The 26,935-nt window shown below is 35.5% G+C and overlaps 2 protein-coding genes across 3 annotated transcripts in view; both read right to left on the minus strand.

Moving 5' to 3' along the window:
* The window catches only part of LOC139115422 (synaptotagmin-12-like), a 402,617-nt gene that overhangs the window by 98,879 nt on the left and 276,803 nt on the right, over positions 1–26,935 (minus strand). The window lies entirely within an intron of this gene.
* LOC139115365 (synaptotagmin-1-like) overlaps positions 10,171–26,935 on the minus strand; it is a 32,159-nt gene continuing 15,394 nt past the window's right edge. Inside the window, exons 3-7 of one of the 2 annotated variants that reach the window (XM_070677441.1) lie at positions 21,875–22,131; positions 12,388–12,691; positions 11,813–12,057; positions 11,459–11,576; positions 10,171–10,880 (exon numbers count right to left, since the gene is read on the minus strand). In XM_070677441.1, the coding sequence (XP_070533542.1) occupies positions 10,552–10,880; positions 11,459–11,576; positions 11,813–12,057; positions 12,388–12,691; positions 21,875–22,027 (1,149 nt within the window). In that variant the 5' untranslated portion in view covers positions 22,028–22,131 and the 3' untranslated portion in view covers positions 10,171–10,551. Of the gene's footprint in view, positions 10,881–11,458; positions 11,577–11,812; positions 12,058–12,387; positions 12,692–21,874; positions 22,212–26,935 lie in introns of those variants that run through there. The other variant, XM_070677433.1, reaches the window with a different exon arrangement.

Below are 26,935 nucleotides of genomic sequence, written 5' to 3' on the forward strand. Positions count from 1 at the left end.
GAAAGACTGTCAGGGGTCAGAAAGGATTCTTGGGTAAACATAGGTTCTTTTAAACGTGACAAACTGAGTTCAATCACCTGTCGAAAAAAACCAATCATGGCTATCGTTCTCATTCGTCTGAAGGTTTATAAAAATTACTTTTCCTCGAACTCTTTTGGGATTTCCAACTTATTACCTTTGTAAGCCTAAGTATTTGATTATTTGATTACTGACGTAAAACTTGTTGCACTCAACGGGCACATGGTACAGTGTGTTCTCCATTCCTTCCCCGTGCAATGTGCAAGATTGGTTGTTGCTATTGGCCTCAATGCTCCATGACTGAATCTGCATATATATGTATCTGCATATATATATATATATATATATATATAATATATATATATATATATATATATATATATATATATATATATATATATATTATATATATATTATATAGCGGTTAATCTGAATATAATGTAGTGGACAAGTACTCTTCCTCAACTTGACCTCTATTACACACCAATCATAATCTTTCCAACCTTGGTGGTTTCACTCCCCCAAGAATATCTCAGAGAGAGAGAGAGAAGAGAGAGAGAGAGAGAGAGAGAGAGAGAGAGAGAGGTGTCTTTGTTTGTGTCTGTGTCTTTGTGTACAACAAAAATGGAATCTTCTTATTTGCATTGCTTCGCTCATTCTTTAACATTTACGAATTAAACGCATTAGCGGGTTACCATAGTAATGATTAATTATTGAAACTGAACAAACAAAGACAAGCAGTTGCAATTCCATTAAATGACGTTTTCTAACATTATTTTTAGTATAATTAGTAAGAGCTTTGTAATTCGGGTCGATCAGTGCGCTAGACAATTTGACAAGGGTAGGCCAACAGTAATGTAAACATCATTTGTTTCTGTACGCGCATATAGATAGACAGACTCATAGTTAGGTAGACAGACATACGGACTCATAGATAGAAAGATAGACAGACAGACAGATAGATAGATAGATAGATAGATAGATAGATAGATAGATAGATAGATAGATAGATAGATAGATAGATAGATAGACGGACGGACAGATGGATAGAAAGAAAGATCGACTGATTGATATATTGATTGATATATTGTTTGATATGTTGACCGATAAATAGATTTATAGGGCGACCGATAGTGCTACATATTTACTGCCAGTGAAGGAAGGTCGATATAGCATTGTATACACACATAGTAGGCCTAATGCATAGCCGTATGCATTAAAGTGCATACTATAAACACTTGTTTTAATCGTTGTTTTCCTTGGTGAATAAAACGTTAGTGCCTTGGTCATTGTAGTTAACCGTATGCTAATTAAATAATTTTCCTCTTCAGTGTTTCATTGTTCCACGGATGAAAACGAACAAGGTGTCGTTGTATTAGTTTACAATACCTCAAACGTCATGTCGAAGCAACATATATTGTACTTTATTTGCTAAGCATTGATATATTTTTATATTGGTTGCTGGAATGTAAACACATTTATCCATATACATACGTATATATATATATATATATATATATATATATATATATATATATATATATATATATATATATATATATATATATGTGTGTGTGTGTGTGTGTGTGTGTGTGTGTGTGTGTGTGTGTGTGTGTGTGTGTGTGTTTACATTCCACCAACAAATTTGTGTAATATAGTCAGCAAAGCTGGTTGCACTCATCAGGTGGTTCTTTCAGACTGATGAAATTCAAGGTGCAAGTTTGACACTTGCTAGATTTTTTAAGGCTAAAATTGATACCTTTGTGTGTAAACAATAAAGTGAAAATAGACAGTTGAATTCCGTTTTCCCCACTTGGAAAAATCATACAACAGTGTCAGCATTGGGCAAGTGTTAATTATCTGCCTTTTTATCGATAATACTTCTTCACAATGATGCACTGAATATTTCTGTGTGTAGTGGATCTATCGATTGATATAATTCATGTAGATGAACAATGCAATTCGATAAGGATTGCATCAAGAAATATGAAGTTGACATTGACTAAAGCGAGTTTAAAATCACGAACAAACTTTACAATTTTTATGTTAAGTATGAATTAAACATTTGTGCATTTGACTACGCATCTTGGATATAAAGTTACACAAGGAAGGGTCATTGGTAATTAATAATATATTTTGAACGCAAAAAACATTTTTTACATCAGCAAGTTAAAGATGTGAACTTGGCAAGTCTCAGGGAAATATAACTTCTATTCCGTAATTATCTTGCTGTTACCCAAGCGCCGCCGTTAATCAGGAATATAATAAAAACTTAAAATGTTACTATATACGAGATCACATCTGAAAACCAAAACTGTGAACAGGTGTCATGGAATTTATGTACAATTTCCAGAAAATACAATCCCACCTTTGCTATGCCTCTCACTGCGGTTGTATTATCATATATAGATAATGAACTACAGAATGATGTTTGAAATCTTAAATACCGTAAATATAAGGAAGTCTACTCATATAATTAGGTCATTATTTTTACAAACAACAGCTGCCCTAATTTCCTAGTAATTTACGTCATAACTTTTCGATTTTCTGTTGTTTTGTCGCCGGTCGGCATCTTTAAGACCAATTGACAGCTTTAAAGTTACCATTGTATATCGAATCTTTTCAAAGTATAATGCCCTATTGATAAACAAAATATAACAACAATAACAAAATATAAAAATACGACTACTCTTTCAGATAATTGATGTCTGAATATATCAGTCTAAAATGTAATATTTCAGATATATTACTATCCATCAACGCTCAGTTATAGTCATATCCTGATTAAGATTATCTAACTCTTCAAAATATAAGTCGTAAATGTTTGCACATACTTTGCAGAATGAATCTTTCTCCATTTTTTTCTTAATGAGGAATAAAAATAATGACCTAATTATATGAGTAGACTTTTTCTATGCAAGTCTAAAAGTGAATCCACGCAAGCTGCTGACATAATAATAATTGAAAACAAATGAACATACAAAACTCAGTTCCCTTGTCGCATCCTGCTTCAAGCTAGGTGTCAGGTTTTACAACTTGCCATGAAAGAGGAAATGCTTTCACGCAAAATCAAACTTAGGCTGAAATTCATCCCCATAGTGTTACGCAGTGACTGTGTTGCTATTCTTTCTTGATATTGAATTTAGACACAGGTGAATGTATTTAATTCTCTAGAAACAAAATTAGTAATACGAACATATACAGGTTAGGTCCCTACAAATTTACAAATGCCGTTTTGACGGACTTCTCTACCTATTTGAAGCGGGGTGTAAAGTCAAAACGATGATATGTAGTTGTGCACATTGCATGAGTAATGGAATGGTCCACTTTAGCTATAATGAGCACACATCTCGAAATGTTCACGTCCAAAGGTTTCATATTGACATTACAAAAAAACTGTTTCGTCTTCTTCAGAAACTTTGCCCAACACCGTATTGTATCAAAGTAATTCCTACCCAAAACTTTGCTTTTGATCTTGACAACGGGGACTCAAAATCACGACAATTTCATTCGCGCTGTACTACTCGTACATGGCAGAATTACCCCTACGTGTAAATGTGCATGACAGTTTTTGTATAATTTAGAAATGGCGCCAAATGATCCTCATAATCCGAGGTGCATTCGATCACTATTTAAGGTTCTCATTTTCGATGATATCGCTCAGAAACGAATATGTATATTTCTTTCACCAACGTGGCACATAAGCAACATGCATCAGCGTTTATTAAAAGGCGCGTTTGCCTGTTGAGTCGTGATAAAATACAATATTTGTGCTACAATGTTTGTGGCTCCCACATGTTGACCAATATCATTCAAACTGAAGCCTGGAATAGATTTATTTGATCTAACCCATTTTTCTTGATTTGAATGACAAGTACATAAATCGCAGCTCAGTTCCGGACATTGATAGTCGATATATCTTCCTCCTGGCTATATTGGTAGAGCAGACCATTCATGCTCACGTTGATCATTTTAATCATGTTTCCATGGATACAACAAACCATGGATTGCTCCGACACACTACTCGTATTTTCTGTCACTGGTATTTCAATTGCGGTATAAATGTGAACTGATGTGCTCAAGTTCGAAGACTAAATACATGTATCAATGCTTGGACTTGCTAAGACTACCTTAAAACTTTATATCTTTCTGTGCAAACCAATTTTATTTCCATATCGAATACTGAACAAGAGTCAGGCTGGAAAGGTCTTTTCATCGGTCACGGCAACTGAGTTGATTTTTAGACATCAGTACGCTGAATAAAATCCCATTTGAAACCTGCTCCTACGTTTTTTGAGCAGAAAAAAACAACATATTTGGACTAAAAGTGCCAGATAACCTCTCTCCTCTGTTACATAGTTTGTCATCGCAAACACATATGACAGATTTATACAATGTCGAATCGTTATCGTAACCTATAAAAGTCGAAAACGCAAACAACTTAAATTGGTGCGGTGTTTAGTACCTTTTCTTCTCAGAATGGACAGCTGTGATACGCAATGGTAAAGAGCTCATTTGTAGCTCTGTCAAGCCGAGATACGGATTTCTGACGTCATAATGGCAAAAGGGGTCTATTATAAATCCCGCAAGACCTTGCCGATGATATCGGCTGTTAAGGCATTGCCCTCGAGGGAAAATATACGATTGGATATTTCTTGGAGGGATATTTTACCTTTTCGTTGTCGGCCTTTTACAGAGCATCGAATTTTCTTCACCGACTAACTGTCTAACGCAATGGTTGACATTTCGGCGACAGCACATGAGCGTTTTAATCAACGTGGCATTGAAGCCGAGGTTTCCAAAAGGCCTGCAATACATTGCAATAGGTCAAATGTTAAAGCGATCTCTTGTCGGGTGAGAAAAGTATTTGGAAGAATATTGGTTGTAACTTGTTTCATGGATTTCTTCAGATTGCTTTCGGATTAGTTGTCTGTTCTGATTATTAGGCAGATTTTGTCATCAATGATGACATTCCACTAGGTTGTAGGATCAAATTGCTATTGCTACAGTGCGTTTCGGGCACTTCTAAGGAAAAGAATCCAACCAATCTGATTTGAAACTGTCAGACTAATGTATTCAGTATGGTTGAGATACCTGAAGGTAGAATGCACCTTCGGCAGATCTACAATTCAATGTGTCATAGTTTTGCGATTCTTTACTTGCAATACAGCTAATTGTGTGATCTTGTTCAGTAAACTGTTGGAGAAATTAACCACATGCACACTTACATGATTTTGTGAAAGTATTAAACGTTGCTAATAAAATTAATTCAGAGTTCGGCGGCCTTCTCGACTTTACAATACCAGTAGATTCGAAATCAATTATTTCTCTAATACGACAACATTCACGGTTACCCCTGATTACCATTACGTTTCCTTGACAACGACTGCAAGCAAAGTTTTAAACCAAGACATGTACCAAAAGAACAACTGTTATTAGATATTCACGTGTTATAAAATACTTACACAGGGAGTAAAATTGAATAATGATGATAATTACTTTTGCTTGGATACGATTTACGGATAATGCTGTCACATTATACGTTGTCGTCGAACGTCTGCAAGCTCTCTTAAATCGCTCTTTTACGAGCCCTGGGCAAAATGAACAAAGGGTCTGGGACATACAATATATTTACTTGTAATCCATGCTCATTTATTATTGTTCTTACTTAAGGTAGAATGCGCCTCGGGGACAGATATTCGGACTCTTAAACTTTTACAATTCTTTTCTGATCTACCACTTGTTTGGGCTTATTTTGAAGCTTTTGAGCGAGTAAAGGTTTCGCCGGGTTAGTTTCGTGAAAATAGGGAATTTTAATTTTTCTCATTGGGATAATAAACGTATGGCAGTCGTTTTGAATTTCAAATAATGGGTGACGAATTTCTCCAGCAGCAAAATTTGACGATGATCCCGATTTTTTCCGTTGTTTCGAAAGACTATGGTTAAAAGTTTGCTTGAGGAAAATTTGAGCAAAAATTTAAGACTTTCATGTTTTAGGTACCAACTACCTTAATATCAGACTAACCATGGCTCGATTTTGTTTTGTCAAATTTTATTTTCTGTTGTCTGTAGGTTTTTATCAAAACTCACACCGTCTTAATCACCAAAAGTATGTCTTGCCGAAAGTGTGATCGTTGCTAATGACAATACCATTATGTATAGGATAAAGCCCGAGTACGAGGGCTCTTCTGGTATATAAAGTCCAACCCAACGATAAAATGTCGAGGCCGCAGGCCGAGACATTTTATCGTAGGGTTGGACTTTATATACCAGAAGACCCGAGTACGAGGGTTTTATCCGACTTAAAAACTATCGCCCCTAACTGATGTATTTTCGTTTTCTATGTGTTTACGTCAACCGTCCCCTTTGTCAATGTAACATGTTTAGGATATGAATTAAAACTTTTATTTGTGAAATAGCCTTCCAATGTAATGGAACATCCTATAAATGCCCTAGGGCACATTAGTTTATGTTTGTACCACCGCAGATTTTGTGAAATAGCCTTCCAATGTAATGGAATATCCTATAAATGCCCTAGGGCACATTATATAAATGCCCTAGGGCACAGCAGATTTTGTGTTGCAGCTGGTTTCCGCTGTGTTACCAAATTTGAATATTAAAACGTACCAGATGTCTACAGAATATGACATGTTCACTTTTGATTGGACAGTACTTTACTACGGCGCTGTCATTCGTTTCTGGAATTTGGTGACCAAGGCTTTACGAGTAAATAAAACACCCTGAATTGAGCACTCTGATTGGTCAATCAACAGTAGATAGTTTTTAAATACAAATAACAGGGTTTTTGATATGTCGGTCGTCGGATATTGTCAGACTTAAAGCCTTACTAGGGACCTTTGTATGATAAACCACTCTATATTTCTTGCCTTAATAAGTAACTGCCTATATGCTGTTTGAAAGAGAAGAACTTAATAGTATCCGCATTCTCGCCCGCAGAGCAGTAATGAAAAGGTAATTTTCAGAGTATGGGGTACTACGTGACTTGGAGTTATTTCTAGAGATAATAGCACAGGCTTCAGATAGCTTAGCAAAGCATCTGAAGGTAATATAGATGAAAGACTAATTAATGTTAACGAAAAAGGTTCACCCAATAAACTCTTGCAAAAAACGTTGTCTCAAAAATCGGTTTATTATAATGGCTTGCATGGCGCTTTGTTATTACCAGACATTACCTCAAAGTCGCAGTGTTTAAATTCGTAGAATATTTTAGTGGTATTTGCATTCTTCACGACCGCTACTCAAATAAGAGTCTAGCTACTAAAGACATAGAAATGAAAGACCTTACACACATTTGCTTTCAAAACATTTCTCCATAGTTATTATCCTTCCTTCAACTTGTATGAACCTTCTTTCAGAGAGTAAATCGTTTAACTAAAGTAAAAACCGATTCTTTTAAGTGTGACATCCATTATTCGATTCAAAATATTGAGTGTTTTATTCAATTCACGTTACAATGCAACATTTACATTCCTTTACAGTAATTAACAAATCTCCGCAGGAAAGAACTTATTTTCAGTAGTAGGTAGAACGCTTTGTAAATAAGAAACTATTCTGAAATAAGGTTTACACCAAAGCTTCATAGTCAGTGGGTATTTGAAGTCGACTGACAAAACACAAGAGCACGTTCATCACAGTAGCGTTGACTTCAGACAAAGTTCTGCCAATCAATGGTCATATTTCAGTAAAGACAGTCAATATCAACATATTGCCATCATCATGATATCAGTGTTCTTCACTTTATAATGCAATACATGCACTGGTAAATTAAAAACATATTTTGCTTAAATAAAAATGTCTTTAAACTCTTAATTAAGTATATAACGAGACAACTATAATAGCATTATACCAACAAACGTCTCAGTAAAATAGTTTAATCTTACTCTAAAACAATAGAAATGCAAATATATATTCCACTGGACATTTTAAGAAAATAAAAAAAGAACATCTGGTACCGTTTTCACAAGACAGATCCATACTGCTATTCTTCACCCTATGCAACACAAATAACTGACGCCGTAACTGATATCAAAGACAAATAAAAAATTACAAAAAATCGTTGACTTTTCACATGACAAAATGTCAAACTATATGTTTCTGCACGGCACATCTATAGTTGCAAAACTCGACACATGTAACAGACTTAATAATTATATATATATATATATATATATATATATATATATATATATATATATATATATATACAGACTTAATAATTATATATATATATGTATATATATGTATATATATATATATATATATATATATATATATATATATATAATATATATATATATATATATATATATATATATATATATATATAATATATATAAAGGATCTAACATTCCCTCTGAAGGCATCAAACTTTGTCTTGTTGGCCGTAGAGAAAAAGTTTTCAATTCACCTTAAGTGCAAAAAAAGCCATTTTGAAAGGAATCACAAAACATGTCGTTCTATGTAGTATTCTATTTGTTATACAAATACACATTTTTCACAAAACTGTTATCCGAAAGCCACTGACGGCATTTTCGCGAATTATCAATTCAAATGAAATAACTTCAAATGAGATGCAAATGCCACAGGGACTTGTAAATGGTCTTTTTAGTTGCTAACTTGTGCTAACTTGTCTCTTTCAAATATGAAAAATATTCACCTGAAAGGCAAATCAAGCTTGGTGGCCTATATATGATTTGACGGTTTTTGTACATATGGACGTTTGGACAAAAAATCCCCGATGAATGACAACTGTAAACATGAGTAAACGTCCACTTGTGTGGAGCATTTACATGGTAACGCGTGCATGGAGATGGTTACCAATGAGCAAATGAGAAGATACGTAATAAAATGAAATGTGCAACGTTCAACTCATGAACTGAGTATCCTCAAAAACAGATTGTAAATTGTTCATTCTGAATGATGCAGTAGGTACAATGATGTAAAGTATACCAATAGCTAAATACTGCTCCCAATCTCAGAGCGAAAATATCTTCCATCTCCGTTGCCGTCTCCATCATTGAAGAATTCTACCCTATAAGCATCTTACACTTTAAAAATGCAGTCATGCTTACGTAGGGTCGCCAATTCAGTAAAGTCTCTCGATCGGTTTTGAACTCATAACGTACTGTGTACATGCACCTATCAAAGGCATCCTCAGTTAAAACTGCACGGCTAAATTCGCTGCATCACTCATGGATTTCACTGTGAGTGATGGCACTCACTGTGACGCACAGCTAAAATTGTATACTGCTACAGAGGTTAATATAATATCAAAACAGGTCGAATAGATCAATACAATTCAAGGTAAATAAATCTTTTATCTTCTCTAAGAAACGAATAGGAAAAATGAGAGAACAGCAAAAGGTAATCTTAAAACCAGAGTTTTGTCGTGGTAAACATTACTGGCATGCTGTTTTTACCATACTAATATATGTAAATTTACTGTTACCAAATGAACTCTTTACATATATATATATATATATATATATATATATATATATATATATATATATATATATATATATATATATATATATGTATATATATATGTAAACACAAACACATATACAAGTCATACTAATCATAACTTGAAGATTTCTTTTCTCCTGTGATATTCTTTCATTTCAAAACTTGTGACAAATTGTGGTGTCCCTGGATTGTCCTTTCCTTTTGAAAATAAAGAAAAATCAGATGTGCTGCCATACAGCGAGAAATCAATCCATTTAGAACCAGCGCAATTAAAATACGGATTAACAATGACGACAGATTGTAATCTGAATGTCTGAGAATCTGCTGTAATGTACATGCCTTCATATATACAGAGTTCTTTTCAATTTTAATAGCGTGACGATTTTCACTTTAGTTGGCAATGTCAATAGTAATATTTGGCTTGTAATGTACTTGGCAATGGTATCTGGTCTTTCAGATCAAGTACCAGAAGGCTGTACGTGAAGTTTTTCTTTTTTTGAAGAACTTTTTGAATACAATATTGATTTCCATTAATAAAATATACAATTTTTAGAACTACACTAAGATACAAATGTACAATCAATTAATTTACGTAATTTACAAAATAATTGTTCCCTTAAGTACAAGTGGAACATATTTATAATATACATTATCTTTTTTCATTCAAGCAGACACAAAAATCGCCCCTATATTATGAATATTTTCCACCATGTTTTCAAACTTTTTCCGCGTGAATGTCTGTTGCCTAGGAAATCACAAATTTGACTTTCTATTTCCTCATTTCATTGATATTTCTATAAACGAAAGCAACAACTTATATTTAACACTAGACGGCGCTGTACCGTCTGGGACATTTCTTGCTGCCTTGGCGGCATTCATGTGAGAGGCGCGCCGGTCCAATGTGACCCCTATGAAATTCGCCGGGACAAAATAAAAAACTAACAACACATATGAAAAATCAGTTTTTTTCTCGACTGGCAGCACCCATTTTCACATTTAAAAAAAAGTTAAGTTTTTTCCTGATAAATGACGAAACAAACTATTTCATTCTTTCAGTGTGTACCACTGCGCAACTTGTTTCCGAGGTGAACGCAACATTTCCATCCAGTGATCATGCGCGATGGGAGAGACGCCGGCACCAAGGACAGTCTGACCTATGACCTCGCTCTGACGTCCGATGGAATCCGAATCAGTATCCGAAAGATGTCGATTACAGATGCTGACGATGAATGTAATCTTGTCCATTTCATCCATTGGGATGTCAAAAGCCATGGTTTCATTGAAGATTGGATTTCGTTCTCCTTTCTGGACAGACGATTTCTTTCGTTTGACCTTTTTGCCATTATGCACCAATATTACTTTGACATATGGGTCTACACAATAAAACAAAAAAATGGAATATTGTATCACCCTAAGATACGGACGCACAGGTACATGTTGAGTAACGCAAATCTATAGTGTGCAATTACTTTCCATTGTGTTTCCTTGGATACCTATGAATGATGTACTAAATTTCATACGTATGTCTGCACATGCCATCGTGATGTCAATTCGACAAAGACACTGTAAAAAACGTCTTGATAAAGTGCTTAAACATTACACTGTAATCACACACGAAGACATTACTACTGCCATGCGTATTGAGGTCATTTTCTAACACCAGCGGATTGTTATATTACTGTTATATATCTCCTGGAAATAAGTATCACTTTGCTCATTTGTGCGTTAAAGGTATACTGTCACCTGTTCCAATTTCCCACAGTTACCATGGAAAGAGAAAATCTAACCCATTACAGATTTTAAGCGGGTGACCGCTTTTTAAAAACAGCGCCCTCACATAGACAATTTGAATACCAAGGAATGCCCTTTGACCATATATGGGCATGTTTAGATAACAGGTGAAAAGGTGCTACATGTACTTTCTTTGAATTAGAATTTGCACAATACTTACCGCAATGTTGGGAGGTAGCAGCATTTGGTTGGAGATTTTTAGCTTTCATCAGTACTATGGATAGTCTTTCCGATGTCGGTAGATAGCTAAGAGACAGCAATAATTCGCCTCTGTATTCCTACAAAAGTGAAAATGAAAGAATATCCCTGAGCAACAAGTACAAGCAGCCAGTCATGGAATACATTATATTGCTTTAGAGGATCTCTGAGAATGGTTTGAACTAGCATAAATTATTGTGATAACCCTATAGCAATCGCACACAATGTCATACACACATAACACATACATGACAGCAGAGAGTGTAAACATGACCCTACAAATCCTTGATAGGAAGAACTTTTGCAGCAGACGTACCTGTTTGCTTTCTTTGAAATCCAACCACAGCACCTGCTCTTTTGAAAGCTCAATTCCCTTCAGCGGTAGCATGGCTTCACCTATGATGTTATGGCGAGAAAAGCGATCAAAGTCACAGGCAATGAATTTGACGGCACAGTTGTCCAAATCGCTGTAAGGCATGGAGACCTCGAACTTCTCATCGAACACCGGATCCAGAGTTTTTCTCAGAACTTTGCTTTGGAAGTCGTATTCTGTTGTGGGATCTGCAATTCGAAAAGCAAGTCAAAATGCATTACTACAATTCCAGGACATTTCATACTGAATCATATACACGTAAGTTTTAAGGTAGGTGAGCGTTGCTCTCTCTCTCTCTCTCTCTCTCTCTCTCTCTCTCTCTCTCTCTCTCTCTCTCTTCATACATACATACATACATACATACATACATATACATACATACAGATATACTGTTTCTTTACATCAATCGCATATCACTTAATAATATATAGTCTGTTCGCCTGAAATATCTTAAATATCGTAAATTGAAGGTACTTCAGATTGTGAAATGAAGGACTCTTAGGGAAAAATTTACACACCTGTACCTCTGTGACTATTTTTCAAAATCTTGATTTTCACATACGGGTCACTCGTGCCACTGAAATCCGTTGGCGGGAGATCTTTTACCTGGAAAAGCATAATCAACAGATGTCCTGTGTACTGGTCGTAGCACAGAGAAAATTGCACACTCCCTCTAGCGATCGTTTCCGACGACGAATTCAGGAAGGTCGGGTCAAGTCGATGACGTAGTTCCGGTTCAAGTTGGCCGACTGGCATGTGGTGCTGACTGCCGTGGAGCCCGCTGCCATACTTGCCGGTTCCGTTTATTCGTTGGACATTAAACTGTAGCAAAACAAATATAGCAATACATGTTATATACACAAAAATTAACAAACTGGTAAATTTAGATAAAAAAGAATGTACATGATGTTCCATTTGCACAAACTTTAGACCCGGGCTTTAGACTAGGTTATACTTCAGTGATGGCTGTCGAAGACACAACCACCAAGGAGCAACCACCACCAACTGCCAAACCATACGTGCTGATTCACCATGTTTTCTTAAATAAGAAGACTCTGACGGTACAATAATTCAATGTGCAAAATAAAAGTGTTTGTTTTCAAAATGACAGAATAATTCAAGCGAATCAATATATTTTAACTTGATATGACATTATACCATTTTAATCATGAGCCTATGACCATGGTGGATATCAAGCTAAAACAGATTCGTCTATATTATTCTTTTCTTTCGGATATAAGCACTTTCATCTTGTACGTTAAATCGTCCTGCTCAAATTTTCGTAATCATTTCGCAAATCAACACGTTAAAGAGTTTCCGTATATGTAAGCTCTTTGAGAACAAACACCGCGCTTGTAAGATGGACTATAGCTCGCCTCGATTTTAATCGTGGGGGGGGAGGGGGAAGAACCTTGTCAATATTTGTATAATGTTGAGATGCTGTTATAGGTACAGTTGATGTGTAATTTGCAGCGTCTGAAAGTCTGAATATAACTCTCTGAAAATTAAGAGGAAAATGATAATTGAGTACATATTTGTGTAAAAATTCTTCCCCCCCCCCTTGCCATGTATAGCTATATATCGAGAGCGCCTCGCTGAGGAGAAATCACAACACCATTCGTTTCAAGCGTGTTGGACAATCTGCCTGTCTGTGCCTTGGCCTTTTGGAGTTCCCCTGGTTACAATATATATGATCGTACGTTTGTAAATTACAAGTAACAGGTCATCTGTGACATCAAGAGTAGAAATCAGCCACTGCGATATTGACAAAAAAGGTGTTGATTTTAGATACAAAAGATCATAATTTCTGCTTTAAAATATACTGAGTACTAAGCTGAGCACATATTTATATTTCTTATAGTTTCCGATAACCTAATCGTATGCGAACTATTTACCAATCTCAAATAACATGTCATGTTGTGTTATTGGCCCCGTTAAAACCTCTGCCTTTTATCGTTGAACCAATGCTCTTTAGGTTAATCATTGGAATACAATCTCTTTAAGATATTATGTGAGAAAGTCGGTATGCTGTGAAGTTGACTTAACCTTTAAAGATATAAAATAGATACTGCTGTAAACCTGTGTGCAATCACTTTCTTGGATTGAGTTCGGAGATTTCCGATCACAAATATGTTATCAAAATCCAACTTAGACATAACTACTGTAACTCGTGATTGAACCTCTAAGCAGTGAATTATGTCAGTCTGGTGATTGAAAAAAATACTGAGTCGACGTTTTTCGCATGTGATTCCCCTTGGGTGCGACGGTGACTAGAATTTATATGTCAGCAGTAAATGTAATGGTTTATTGTTTATCGACGATCCTTTTGCCGAGCGATGTACAAAGGTTAAAAAACACATGTTACAGTAATATTCAGTGTTAACTCTTGAGAGACATCCAACAGTCTTGAACCGTGCGTTTACAACAGCAACGAAGAACGAGTTTGGTTTAAATGACTGTGGTTTCAGGTTGAATTTTTGTCAATCTGACTCAACCGGGACAACTTGGTTAAAAAAGAAGAGTGTGGCGTCAGCAGTCGTTTTTTTCTAAGGTAGTAAAGGCTTCTGTGATTTGCTACTGCACTTAGTCTATGAGACCATTTACAACAGCTTGATGGCGACTGTGGCTCAGGAGGAGGGATATGAGTTCATGATTGAAACTCCTGTGGGCATTGATGTTCTTTTACTGAAGTCAATACAATTCATCAAAGTGCAGCATAAGCTCATGCCACCATGCCATCGCATCGCCAAGCTTACTTGACCTACTTCGAATAGTTTCAAACAAACCGTATTAAGAACGTTCATTGATCTGAAGCATTTCACCGACTCCTTCAGGACCGTGTGGACCAATCATGAGTTAGTATACACCAGCTGAGTCTTGGTGCGTTGGCTATGCAAATGGTTTTAAAGCATATATAGGCTTGCTTCTTCTAGTTCCGCCCGAGGCAAAGACATCGCTGAAATTTCAAATGCCATCGATTGTCGGTCACAGGTCGCTTGTGAGATAAGATGTTGCAAATGTGAATTGCAGAGCACAGTAGCAAAGAATTGTCTGATTTGCTACCCTGTACAACCGTAGACCCTCGAGAAACTCGAGGGTATATGGTACAACCGCTTGATGGCGCATACTAAATGGTTACACGGTCGATTGTTCTGAGATTTTGTGGTTACCGATTGCGTGCTTTTAGGTATGACCGCAGCCTGTATACAAGGACGTACAGTACATATTGTAGACATTTCTCTCCTTCTGTGAAACTCGTCAATAAAAGGACGTCTATAGCGGTGCTTACAGAATGCGTTACACGGACTAGCTTACACCAAACACCCACACATCATTAAAACAGCGACATGTTGACTGAGTACATCTTCTTTAACGCGTAACTGATATCAGAACCCTGTACTGTGTCTTCTAACATGACCCGTACTGATTTCCTATTCCTAAATTTAGTTTTGTTTAGGATCTACAAGGCTCAAGTATCGCTCTAGGATAGCTTAACTCTGACTTCGGCGTGACTGTATCCAATAGAGTATCATGTTGATTTCTATGGCTTTCAGATATTTCACTTCAATTTTTTTCGAAATTATTGTCCTGTTCCACGGGTGGTCGTGTGCCGCGATCAACTCACATGCGAACCGTGCGTTTCATAATGACTTTGTTAGGTTTCTCTTGGGTGTTCTACTTGTTGGAACTCGCAGAAGGCGAAAAGATTACGTCACAACTTCAGTATACTCTCCTAGATAATTGGTCTTTGGAACTCTAAGCCGTTGACACTTGGAAAGCCAAGGAGGTCAACGATCTATCTCTGTGCAAGTCAAGACAACTCTCGCACACTATTATCAATTTCACAGAGCAGAATATACCGTCCTATTAAAACGTGGCAGATTGATCGAAAAAAATATCGTCTGGTTTATATGAATAAATACCAACCATAAAGTGACTTGCAGCAAAAATACTATTCAGTCCCCGTGGTCAGAGTTGTTTTTTCGAGCTGTGTGCGAGGAGATTTTAATATGACATGTCTCGTGTTCGTTTTTTCGCAAAATAGCTACATAGCTTTCATTTTCGCCTGTCAACAAGTCACTTTTTGTTCACGCCTCTAATTTCGTTAACAGCGTCTCTTTAGGTAGCTCCGCCAACATGCTACGTTTTATATCACTTTCAACAATTGCTGTCGTTACGTAACTACTTGAAATGAGTTTGAAGGTTTCTTCAGTCACGTGATCCTTGTGTAAGCAAAGAATCCATCATGTCTTCCTAAATGGTAAAGATCGCAATTAATGACTACAATAAAGTGTCTTGTCAGCCAATGTTTGTCAGAGAATTCATTTGAAGAAATCGTTTGGCTGATATGACAGAACATTTTCTTAATGTTCATGGAAAAAACTGTATTATGTAATGTTAATTACTTGTAGGTTTTAAAATAGATTTCTCAGTACTGAGCGCTTTATATTTTTTATATTTTATTTTCAGCTAACACTAATGCAAGTCAAAATGCCAGGTTCAACGTTGAAAACGTTGAATTGAAACGTGTAAAGATGGTACGATCATCATGGTGGATCAAATCGTCAAAATAATTGAAACACAATGAGGGAAAGGTTAAAACAAAAATATATTTGTTTCCTCAGACACATCTCTCGGGAATATTGTTAGTGACATGTTTATTTCTTCCGTTTGATATGTATCGGGAAAGCGGAAATTTACAGATTTTATCAGTCCTTTTCATCTTCATCATCGAGTTCATTAAAAAAGTGAGATGATAAATTTTTCCAATGCATACTTGATATCAGTAATGTCTAATTGCTTCTTAGGTTGTGACGAAAATATTCAGTATTAAATTCAATTTATAAAAATCATTTTCTGTTTCGTATTGCAAGAAAACACGCGGAAGTAATTACCAAGTGAGATTGAGAGTATTCCAGAGAAATCGAGTACTATATCAAATGGCAATTCTGATTATTAAAAAACAAAACAAAATGAATTTCCAGTGCAGGGAGAAAGACACCATACATTAAGAGTTTTATCTTTATGTTATTGCAATGTATGGTAACGTCAATGCATGATTATAGCGTAACTCTATGTATTCATGGTGCGTCATCGTCAAAACACAGATATCTTATCAGGGCAATGCTATCGGCGCGACTTGGAATTTTAATCGCTCCAGATAACCAGAACGGTGTAGTCGACAGGGAAATACTTGTGCAGATTCTTGCTATATCTCAAAACTTGTTATAATCTCTATGGAACTAAACATCTTGTTTTTCGCATCTTGGTTCCCTTGGGTATACAAAAATCGTTTGTATGACTCCTGTAAGGTGTTATATAGGTAACCATGGTTATTAAGGACTGATAGAGAGTATGAAAGTGGTGAAAAGGGCATCATTATTAAATTCAATAGGGCAGATGTATCAATGATATACATCTCAGATGAATTGACAGTTACCTTGGGCAAAACACGTGACATAGGTCAATGACCTATATTGGATGGCAAGTTACCATAAACCAGGAACAATCGGTGTAAGTCAAAATTACAAAATTTTTACAGCAACATGAACAATAAAGTGTGGCTTTTCGTCCTGATATTCAGCAAACGCAATTAGAGTTAATTTTCAGTAGAATATGCACACTTTGGTATTATATTTACTTTACTGAAGGAAGTCCTTGCGCGATTTGTAATATAAATTAATCTATACCGAGACAATAAGATTTTATGACAGGTAAAAATGGCACCCTGGATCATAAACTTTATTTCAATCGAATAAGTGAAACAGATTATCCTTTAAGGTGATCTGTAAATTTCCGATGCTGTACTATGGCAATTTTGTCTGTTGTATTTCTTCATTACGGACTACATACTTTGATAAAATACAATAGCAAAAATTTTTTTATCGGAAAAGGGAAATGAATTTAATATTTTGAGTGATAATTTAAACAACCCAACTTCTATTAGACTGTGATTCAATTTTTTATTTTATCTTGATTGTTATGGAATTTAATGACACTGTCTAGACGAAGACATTGTTATATTCATTGTAATTCAATAAATTAAATTTAAAAAAAGCAGTGAATGACTTTCCATTCACTGGCTTTAATAACCGTTTACTATTCATTAGAGCGAACCCATTAATGTTATTATGTAGCTTAAATGTTTTTAGTCAAGGAGTTCATACGCACTGACTGTTGCTATAAATCACATTTATATACAATTTCCGATTTACTTCGAGCACTTCAATTAACTGCCTCAATATATATATACAATATATATATATATATATATATATATATATATATATATATATATATATATACATACATATACATATTACATATATACAGACATATCTGAAGTACATACATTTTATTATAAACAATTATATACTTCTTATATGAAACTATGTCAGCGTGAAGCCTCCGTCAAGTAGGTAACTTCGGTCATAAAATTACGATATTATTGCAATAACATAAAGATTAATCTCATGATAATATAATAATGTATTTTACTTTTCTTTCTTCACTGGAAATTTATTTTTGTTGTCATTTATAATCAGAATATCGATAACTTGGATAACTTGTTTTCGCTTGAATACTTTCAGCTGGTAAATGGCGCATATATATATATATATATATATATATATATATATATATATATATATATATATATATATATATATATATATATATACATACAGATAGAAGTATACTGATAGAAGTATACTGATGTCCTCATGGGAAATTACAGTGCTCGATATATATTGTTTAAAGTATGTCTTAGCAGGACCTATGAAAAATTAAACCAGCCGACCTTCATTCATGAAAACAGATCTACCTTTAAGTTGACCTTTTTATATTGCAGCGTCTGTTATTTATTGTCAGGAGGGAAATATCTCTCTGACTATATCTGTCTGTTTAAGGTGAATCACTAACTCCGTGAGATGGAATTGTATTTACTTGCTCCAGGGCAAGATATGTTCTTCGAACATCTGTGCCAAGAAACAGACAAAAGTCATTTGAGAAAATGATATATTTCCATGCAATCGCTGAATATGACATGTTTTCTAGCTTCAACAGGAGTTGGTTGTCACTTAAGACTCGTGATGAAATACGAAGGTTGAAATATCACTAATCTTGTCCTTTTTATCCGTTTCTCTTTCTCTGTTTCCGTCAACGAATTTGAGAAATCGAAGATTGTTTACTCTGTTCAAACAAAGGCAATGTTAAAGGGCAGGGCGTCAGTTGCATGACCTAATTTTACTGTATATAAACAATTATTTTGCCGCGCGCCACTTCAGGGAAATCGAAGCTACACTGCGAGATTTTCGGTGAAAATTTTCAGTAATGGAATCTTGCATTAATCTCAGACAACAGATACAAAATGCAACGTGGTCCAACTCTAGGCCACCATAATGGTCTACATACACTTTGCTCTCGCTTTGACACAGTCCCGATCCCAATGAGCTAGTTTGACTACTACGGTTACTCTACCCCACAGAGCAGAGAAGAGTATCAAATTTGACGAAAAGTAAGGTTGGCTACTTGATCAATCAGTCATCAAAACATATTTGCACCGCTATTTTCTAAGACAAACCTTGCGATTTAACTCACCAAATATCAGCTTTTCTTAATTTGAGAGTTGTTATATGAACACTGCAGTATGCGAAAGGTCGGGTCACAAGTCAAAACCCTACGCTCTTCAGTATTTTCGTCTAGTTAGTGAGTCCATGCAGTAACAATTTTTTAAAGGAAAAACGGAAGAGATAGGGACATAACAGTTTCAAAAGGGCGATATTATGTAATCAAATTTGTAAAAAGGCAATTACGTAACAAAAATAGATGTGTTATAATGTTTCGAGAGTTCTTATCTTTTTTTGTGAGAGGATTGGTACGATAAAACGGTCGGAAAACTATTGATTTCTATAAATTGTCTTATTTGTTCAATAGTTCCAATTATCGTATTAGTTTGATACGAAAAATAAAACTGATCACCAATATGAACGAAATTTGTGATTAATTTTTTTATTTTCCTCATTTTTCCTCAAATGGTGACGAGTGATGTCTATATTAGAAATCCAACTCGTCAATTAAACTTTCTTTTTATTTTTTTTAATTTGTTTATTTCAGGGCAAGAATCTCTTTACAGTCGCCATGGCACTTTTTATCTGAGGGTTGCTTATCATATTAGGTTGTACTTTCTCTCTTATTATATCCAACGCTCCCCGGTCTCTAATATTAAGTTTAATTGATAATAGAAATCCCCTGGATATCATTTAAGGATGATTGAAAACTTCTAAATTAATGTAAGTTGTCATCGAGAATAACGCTGGCAGATGAAAAGGAGAACAATATAATATTTAGGCCTAAGGGACACCTGGATTCGAACATTGACTCTCGATGTACTATACGTGATGGAGGCAGGTGTTATGGTCACTTATGCATGTTGACATTTGATAGCTATATTCAATATCAGTATCCTTGATTGAACAGCGTGTCTTACCCATGCGCAGAAGCGATGAATTTTTTAGTAAACGTCCTGATGTTTTCTGACTGTTAAGAATGCTCTTTGGAAGCAGAAAAAGGTGTTTACAGAAATCGCTAAATTACGCACTCTTCTCTGCGTCTGCTCACGTGACCGGCAGACAAAGCAACAAGCCGGTAAGGATATCCATGTCACGCGATTAAATTTTTAAGATAAGGCACCTCCTTAAAAGTCAAACATGCACTGCTCAAAGCCCTTATCGTCTGCATGTAATAATACCGTGCATTATGAATTTATGTGGGTGTTGATAAAGGCAGAGAAAATGTAATCCTTTGAAAGAGAATATCCCCGGGTGGCGGTTCGTGGTATCAAGTGTGGTTATTTTAGGAAATCTAAACGAAAGGGCGGGCATTGCGTAGGCAAAGATATTTACTCGAATTGCACGCAGAGCTTTAAGATAATGGTTTTGGTATTATCTCAATGCACTGAAGAAGATGTGTAGCCTGCATGAGACATTTTTGCTGACTAGCAGACGACAACATAGCACTTCATTATCTGAACCAAATTTTGAAGCTAAAACCAAAATAAAATTTCAACACTGCTAATATCTGTCTTTTTTATCTGGAAGAGCGTTGTACAGACAAATTGCACACAAAAATATAGCACCAGAAATTGCAGCGAGGCTTATTATTATTGGTGGCTGCCGTGTGCTGTCATTTCGCTTTACCCACGATCAATGCACACAGCTCTGTCACTGCAGGAATCGATCGATAGAACAACACTTTTCACGTGCGTGGTTACGCTAACCAAATTCCCATCAACGACGTATGCAAATGAGTTCATTGTTTGACCTGAAACCGATATTTCGCTCCATTAATTACGACACTTTAAGTCAATTTTATTTTGAATCACATTTGGGAAATCGTGTTTCATCAGATTAATATTTTTTCTATCTATATGTACATTTATCAATTCAATGTTTGGCTTCTACAGGCAATTTTATAGGTACGTGTGTGCTGTCGTTTGCTTGATAAAAAATATCATATTTTAATTTCAGGAAAATTAAGAATGATTTGACACGCAGATTCTAAGTTTGATGGATCGGCCTAAATTTGCAAATATTACAATGTCGGTTTGCACTATGTTTTCAAGATTAATTGGGTTAATTAACAGAATTGCTTTGTCCGCCGATATCGTAATCAGCTCACTCGATATTCAGTCACTTGGCGCAAAACGCATTCTCCACATCACCGACTGATATACTACATTCAGAGTCATAAATTTTCAGGAGTGCAGCCAGATATGTAAATTGTAAGTAGTAGGTCAAAATACGTCATTACAGCTTTGCCTTCTTGTAGCATTATAAGAACTGGGCGCTTTGACCTCGTAATACGTCATATGGACACCAAAATCCACTTCATATAAGATTTAACAATATGAGAAATAAATTATTAAAATGGTTACGTGAGTAATGATGGAGAAATGACAAGATGGCGGCAATGTGTCCTGCAGACGATAATTTTTGCGCATCCTACCTGCAGGCTGCTGTATGTATCATTCGGGCTACCAAGATTGCTTGCCGACGTGCTCACAGAGACTGACGAATGTGCGGGCGAGAATGGGCTGCCTTCTGAATCCGTCTCCGATGTGCGTCTCTCGAGGAGGTTGCTCTTCAAGTTCAGGCTCATGGACTCTGGGGATATTTGGTGCGTCGATCTGTCATACTTCTTGGCGGAGGTTGTGATGTTCGGGCCCTCGTAGGTCGTTACGGTTCTGCTCTTTGGCGGCGGAGCTAGACATGACGAGAAAAACATAGTGTGAGAGTGGCTGCTGTGTCCTCGCGCTCTGAACATCGACTAACCTCCTAACTGCGAAAAGCCATCGGGACATGAAATCAGCGTGTTTGTGCGTTTACTGTTAACCGATTCAACACGTCTTATTGATTCATATGCTAATTAGAGTGACCCCGTGTTAAAGAAACCACATTTGCAACACACTGGCAAAGATTTCCCGTTCTGATATACATCCAAGTGACTTTTATTCATCGAATTGAGCAGGCGATAATTTCTGTCAGTTCTGAAACGCATTAAAAAGACCACAGGACGTCATGCCGTTTATACATGCGCTATTAATATTTAAATTTTTATCACTCAAATCCGGGTCTGAAAAATAACTCAACGTTGACATCGAGTGCTCGCATTCGTAAGTGACGTATATATCTTTATACACTCTGGAAAATAGCAAGCAATTTCATTGCAACTGGCGCTTTCGTTTATGGCACGTAATAAAGTAAAGGCGGTCAAACATTCACTGATTTAAACTCCATTTCAAATATAGTACATGGGGCGAGATGGGATTCGCGATAAATATAATAAAAGCGTATGTAAAGAAAAGGCCATTTGTCTAGATTGTCCTTCGGTGGTATCAGACTACAAGTAGAGATCAACGAATCTGTAAATCTTGAACGTAAATCAAAATACATTTTAAGAAGTGGCTCAATGTTCATCATCTTCTTATAATGAAGTTACTGGTGAAAATAAATTAGGCCGAATAAAATGTGTTCTCGGTAACTCGACCTACCCTATTTGAAACTCTAGACTTTTTTTTGATTTTTTAAATAAATCACGCATCATTTTGCCTAATATTGCTTGTTTTGATGAATCAAACCTAAACAACAATAAAATCAAAGTTCCGATCGAACTTCTCCCAGAGGGCATGTAACAGAAACAATATATCTTTATGTCTAATTGTTGACATGATTATTTCTCGAAATGAAATATTGCGTGCATAACTGCAACGTTTTTCATCCCTTTGTTCAATCATTTCAAGACTTCAAAGGAAAATAGAACGAAAATAGTGAGTGAGGCCATTCATGTCATTATTTCAGGAGAGTGTTTACAGTGTACACGCATAGTGTAATTCAAGGATCACTTTTTAAGGAAAACCCAGAAAGCTTGTTTGTTTAAGTAAATAACAATTTTCTTTCTAGGTCCTATAGCAAGTGATATTAAAGGTATATTGCCACCTGCTCCAATTTTGCCACAGTTACCATGGAAAGAGAAAATCTAACCAATCACAGTTTTAAGCGGGTGGCCGCTTTTTAAAAACAGCGCCCTCACATGGGAATTTTGAATACCAAGGAACGCCCCTTTGACCATATATGGGCATATTTAGATTACAGGTGACTGTATACCTTTAAAGACAAGACACTTAAATTTACAAGACTCAATAAAACATATGAGAGTGTATCTCACTCTTTTACTCAAATGGAACATGTCCATTTGGCAAATATGTGCCGTGCAGTTTTAGGAGTTCCTCGACACAGTGCATAAAGTCAGGTAGAATGCGACTCGGGGACAGATATTCGGACTCTAAAACTTTTAGCGGCGGACCGTCTGATCTTGGGAGGTAGGGTGGTCACAATCAGATTGTTAATATTTTTTCACAATTGTAAATTTTTGAATTTTTTCCCAAGTGAGTCATGAGGTGTCATGAGCAGATGTGTCATAGTAAACTGTCAGATTTATCACTTTTTGCGTTCTGATTTTATTTTTTTATTTCGCAAACTAGTCTGAATATTTTTTTCCCTAATTCTATGCTTTGAATTTTTTTTTTCTGTTTTAGACCTGCCCCTCCCAAGTTCTAATAGGCCAACCCTTATAAAACTTGTTTTGGTCTACCACCTGTGGGGGATCAATTTCAACCTCGTGAAGGAAATGAAATATTTTGGTTTAATTTTGAGAAATCGGCAATTCATTTTCGTTATGGAGGTAACATAGAAGTTGTGGCCATTTTGAAGTCCATGAGTCGAGAATTTTCGGGGATTCGTTTCCATAATTGAAAATTTTACACGGATACCCAATATTTCTATTCTTGATTTTGTGAAACTTCAGGTCAAATGTTTAAGTCTTTCAATTTCGAATACTAGTACTGCATTCTATTGATGGCATAGTACAGTGAGCGTTGATAACCTCATTTCACATCCGGGCTCTTCAATCACCCACATTTCCTTCCTCTTTGTTGCATTCGTTTCAACTCAATCGCTCCGTAAATTACAGTTCTACAATTATTAGTATTAATTTATCGAATTTTACGTCCACAAATTTGATATTTAAACAAGTCACCCACATCGTTGTGCTCTACTCTTGAACTAGTCACGAGAGATAGGCAAAGAAGGTCATATAACGTTCACGCATTTTTTGTGCCTCATCATCTAGAGAATCGACCTTTAAAATTAACTAATTCCGAGTGGCATAATGCGTCCGTTTGGGATTAAAATTCCTCCAAAATCATTGAGATTAAACAATTAACAAGATAGCGGAGATTCCTCATATGCGCAGCTTACAGTTTTTAACACTGGCATGATGCTAGTTGACAATGTAATATCTGTCTAGTCAATGAAGAAAGACATTTTTGTCATTCTACTGAGAAAAGTAAATGAGTCCATTACCACTGCAACACGAACACATATCAATTGTAATGATACGTACATAGATTGAAGATAAATGAACTGTTAGACGCCGTAGCGCATAATCGTGATTAATTGCGCTGTACATTCTCCCCAGTAAGTAATAAGTTATATATTGATAGAGTTATAGTAGATGTGTGATTATCATTATTATACATCGAGGATTTTAAATATATATATATATATATATATATATATATATATATATATATATATATATATATATATATATACAATACATACACTTGTACAGTATATATATATATATATATATATATATATATATATATATATATATATATATATAATATATACAATACATACACTTGTACAGGTACATTTTAGTGCATATATAAGCTTACATATGTTCGTATGTGTATATAACTTAATAAATGTACAGTTAGACACAGACAGACTGACCAGACAGAGACAGATATATATATATATATATATATATATATATATATATATATATATATATGTGTGTGTGTGTGTGTGTGTGTGTGTGTGTGTGTGTGTGTGTGTGTGAGTTATAGGCGCAGGTGATCTAACAATGCGAATTTCTATTATTATACGAAAGTAAATGGCACACAGCATGAAATTATATGATAGCCTGATATTCTCATTACAGAAAACTGGTCCTAAAATGTCGAATTTTTCATTTTCTTCCCTATCCAATTTGAGAAAGATGTCAGTCTTCATCCCGTACATAACAAAACCTAATCTGTTTTTCAATTATACTGATTTTTCAAAGCCGTAATTATCCAGAGTAATCTGATTCCTCCAAGTCAGTGAAAGTCGACTTCTTGAAATTGCCTTATTTTCTTGAGGATTCAGAACGTCCTTGTAATCAAGTTCTGGGATTAGAGTTCGACACGGATTCAATTCTTTTCTTAATTTTAGTATGTGTATTCGGTGTCTGCAACTTTTGAAAAACATATTGCTATTTTTTCAACCCTGACGTAGACGTAAATGCCGAAGGGCAAAGTTCGTGGCCTGCGTCCGCAATTAATCAAAATTGACAGACGTGGAATTGAAGTATGTTCTATGTGGTAAATACCCTTTAGAACCATAACTTCTATCGAGGTGCCTCGCACGGGTGACATCATCAGTTTTTAAGAGGTCAAAGAACTTTACGGCATACATGTATATACAAACAGTACTTGAGATTACCATAATTCAGTTTGATATGTATGCACTGATACTGCGTAATTAAGTCGGCCAAATATTGATCTAACAGAACTTTAAAAAAGAGTTTTTATGGGTTTGTTATCTTTTCATTCACACAGCATATTTTTATTTTCTTGAAATGACTGCTTGTGGAGTGAGGAGGGAAATTTGTCAGGGCAGTTTCAACACAAACAAGAAACCAGATGCACGTGTTTTATTGTCTTACACATTAATTTGCATATTTCCTTTTACGGAGAAAGTCATATTTAATTGGCAATTACCTTATTTGGCCAACATTGTAATATTTTATAATTTTGGACCTGGTGATTTATTTGCCATGAATAATAACGATTGCTGAATTGATTTGATGTCATATTGCTAGCCGTGCATTTTTCCTATGGAACGTTGAAGATCAGTAATCTGTTGTTGCATGTCGGCTTATCATAACGTCATTTTAAGGGTATCTTGCACCTATGTTATAATGCGAACGCTATCTGAATAAAAACAGCCTTTACTAAGACATTTGATAATTTATGACACTTCACATAAATTAAAGAATCAACAATATACTAAAGATCTGAAAGCAAACTGACGTTGAACAGACGCAGGTATTTTTTTTTCAAATGGATAACTACCCGCTTCTATCTTATCCTTCTGTAATCTCATCAGTAACACGATACAGGCACTGGTATGGCTTTCATTGTTAGGCTGTAAAATAATCATCCTTACCTAATATCATAATCTAAGATTACTAAAGACTTTAATATGTGATACGAGTTCTTCTGATTCCAGATATTACCTGGTTTGTTTTTGTGAAACCTTATAAGACTCTTTACAAGGAACATCATTTTCTTGAATTACACAGTCAGACAGATAAGATGATAGCGTTGAAGTGCTATCTATGAAGGTTGCTTCAGATTTCTAAAGGTACTCCTGGAGTGGACCACAAAGTAGGGTA

The sequence above is a fragment of the Ptychodera flava genome, chromosome 2 (assembly GCF_041260155.1).
Source record: "Ptychodera flava strain L36383 chromosome 2, AS_Pfla_20210202, whole genome shotgun sequence".
NCBI lineage: Eukaryota > Metazoa > Hemichordata > Enteropneusta > Ptychoderidae > Ptychodera > Ptychodera flava.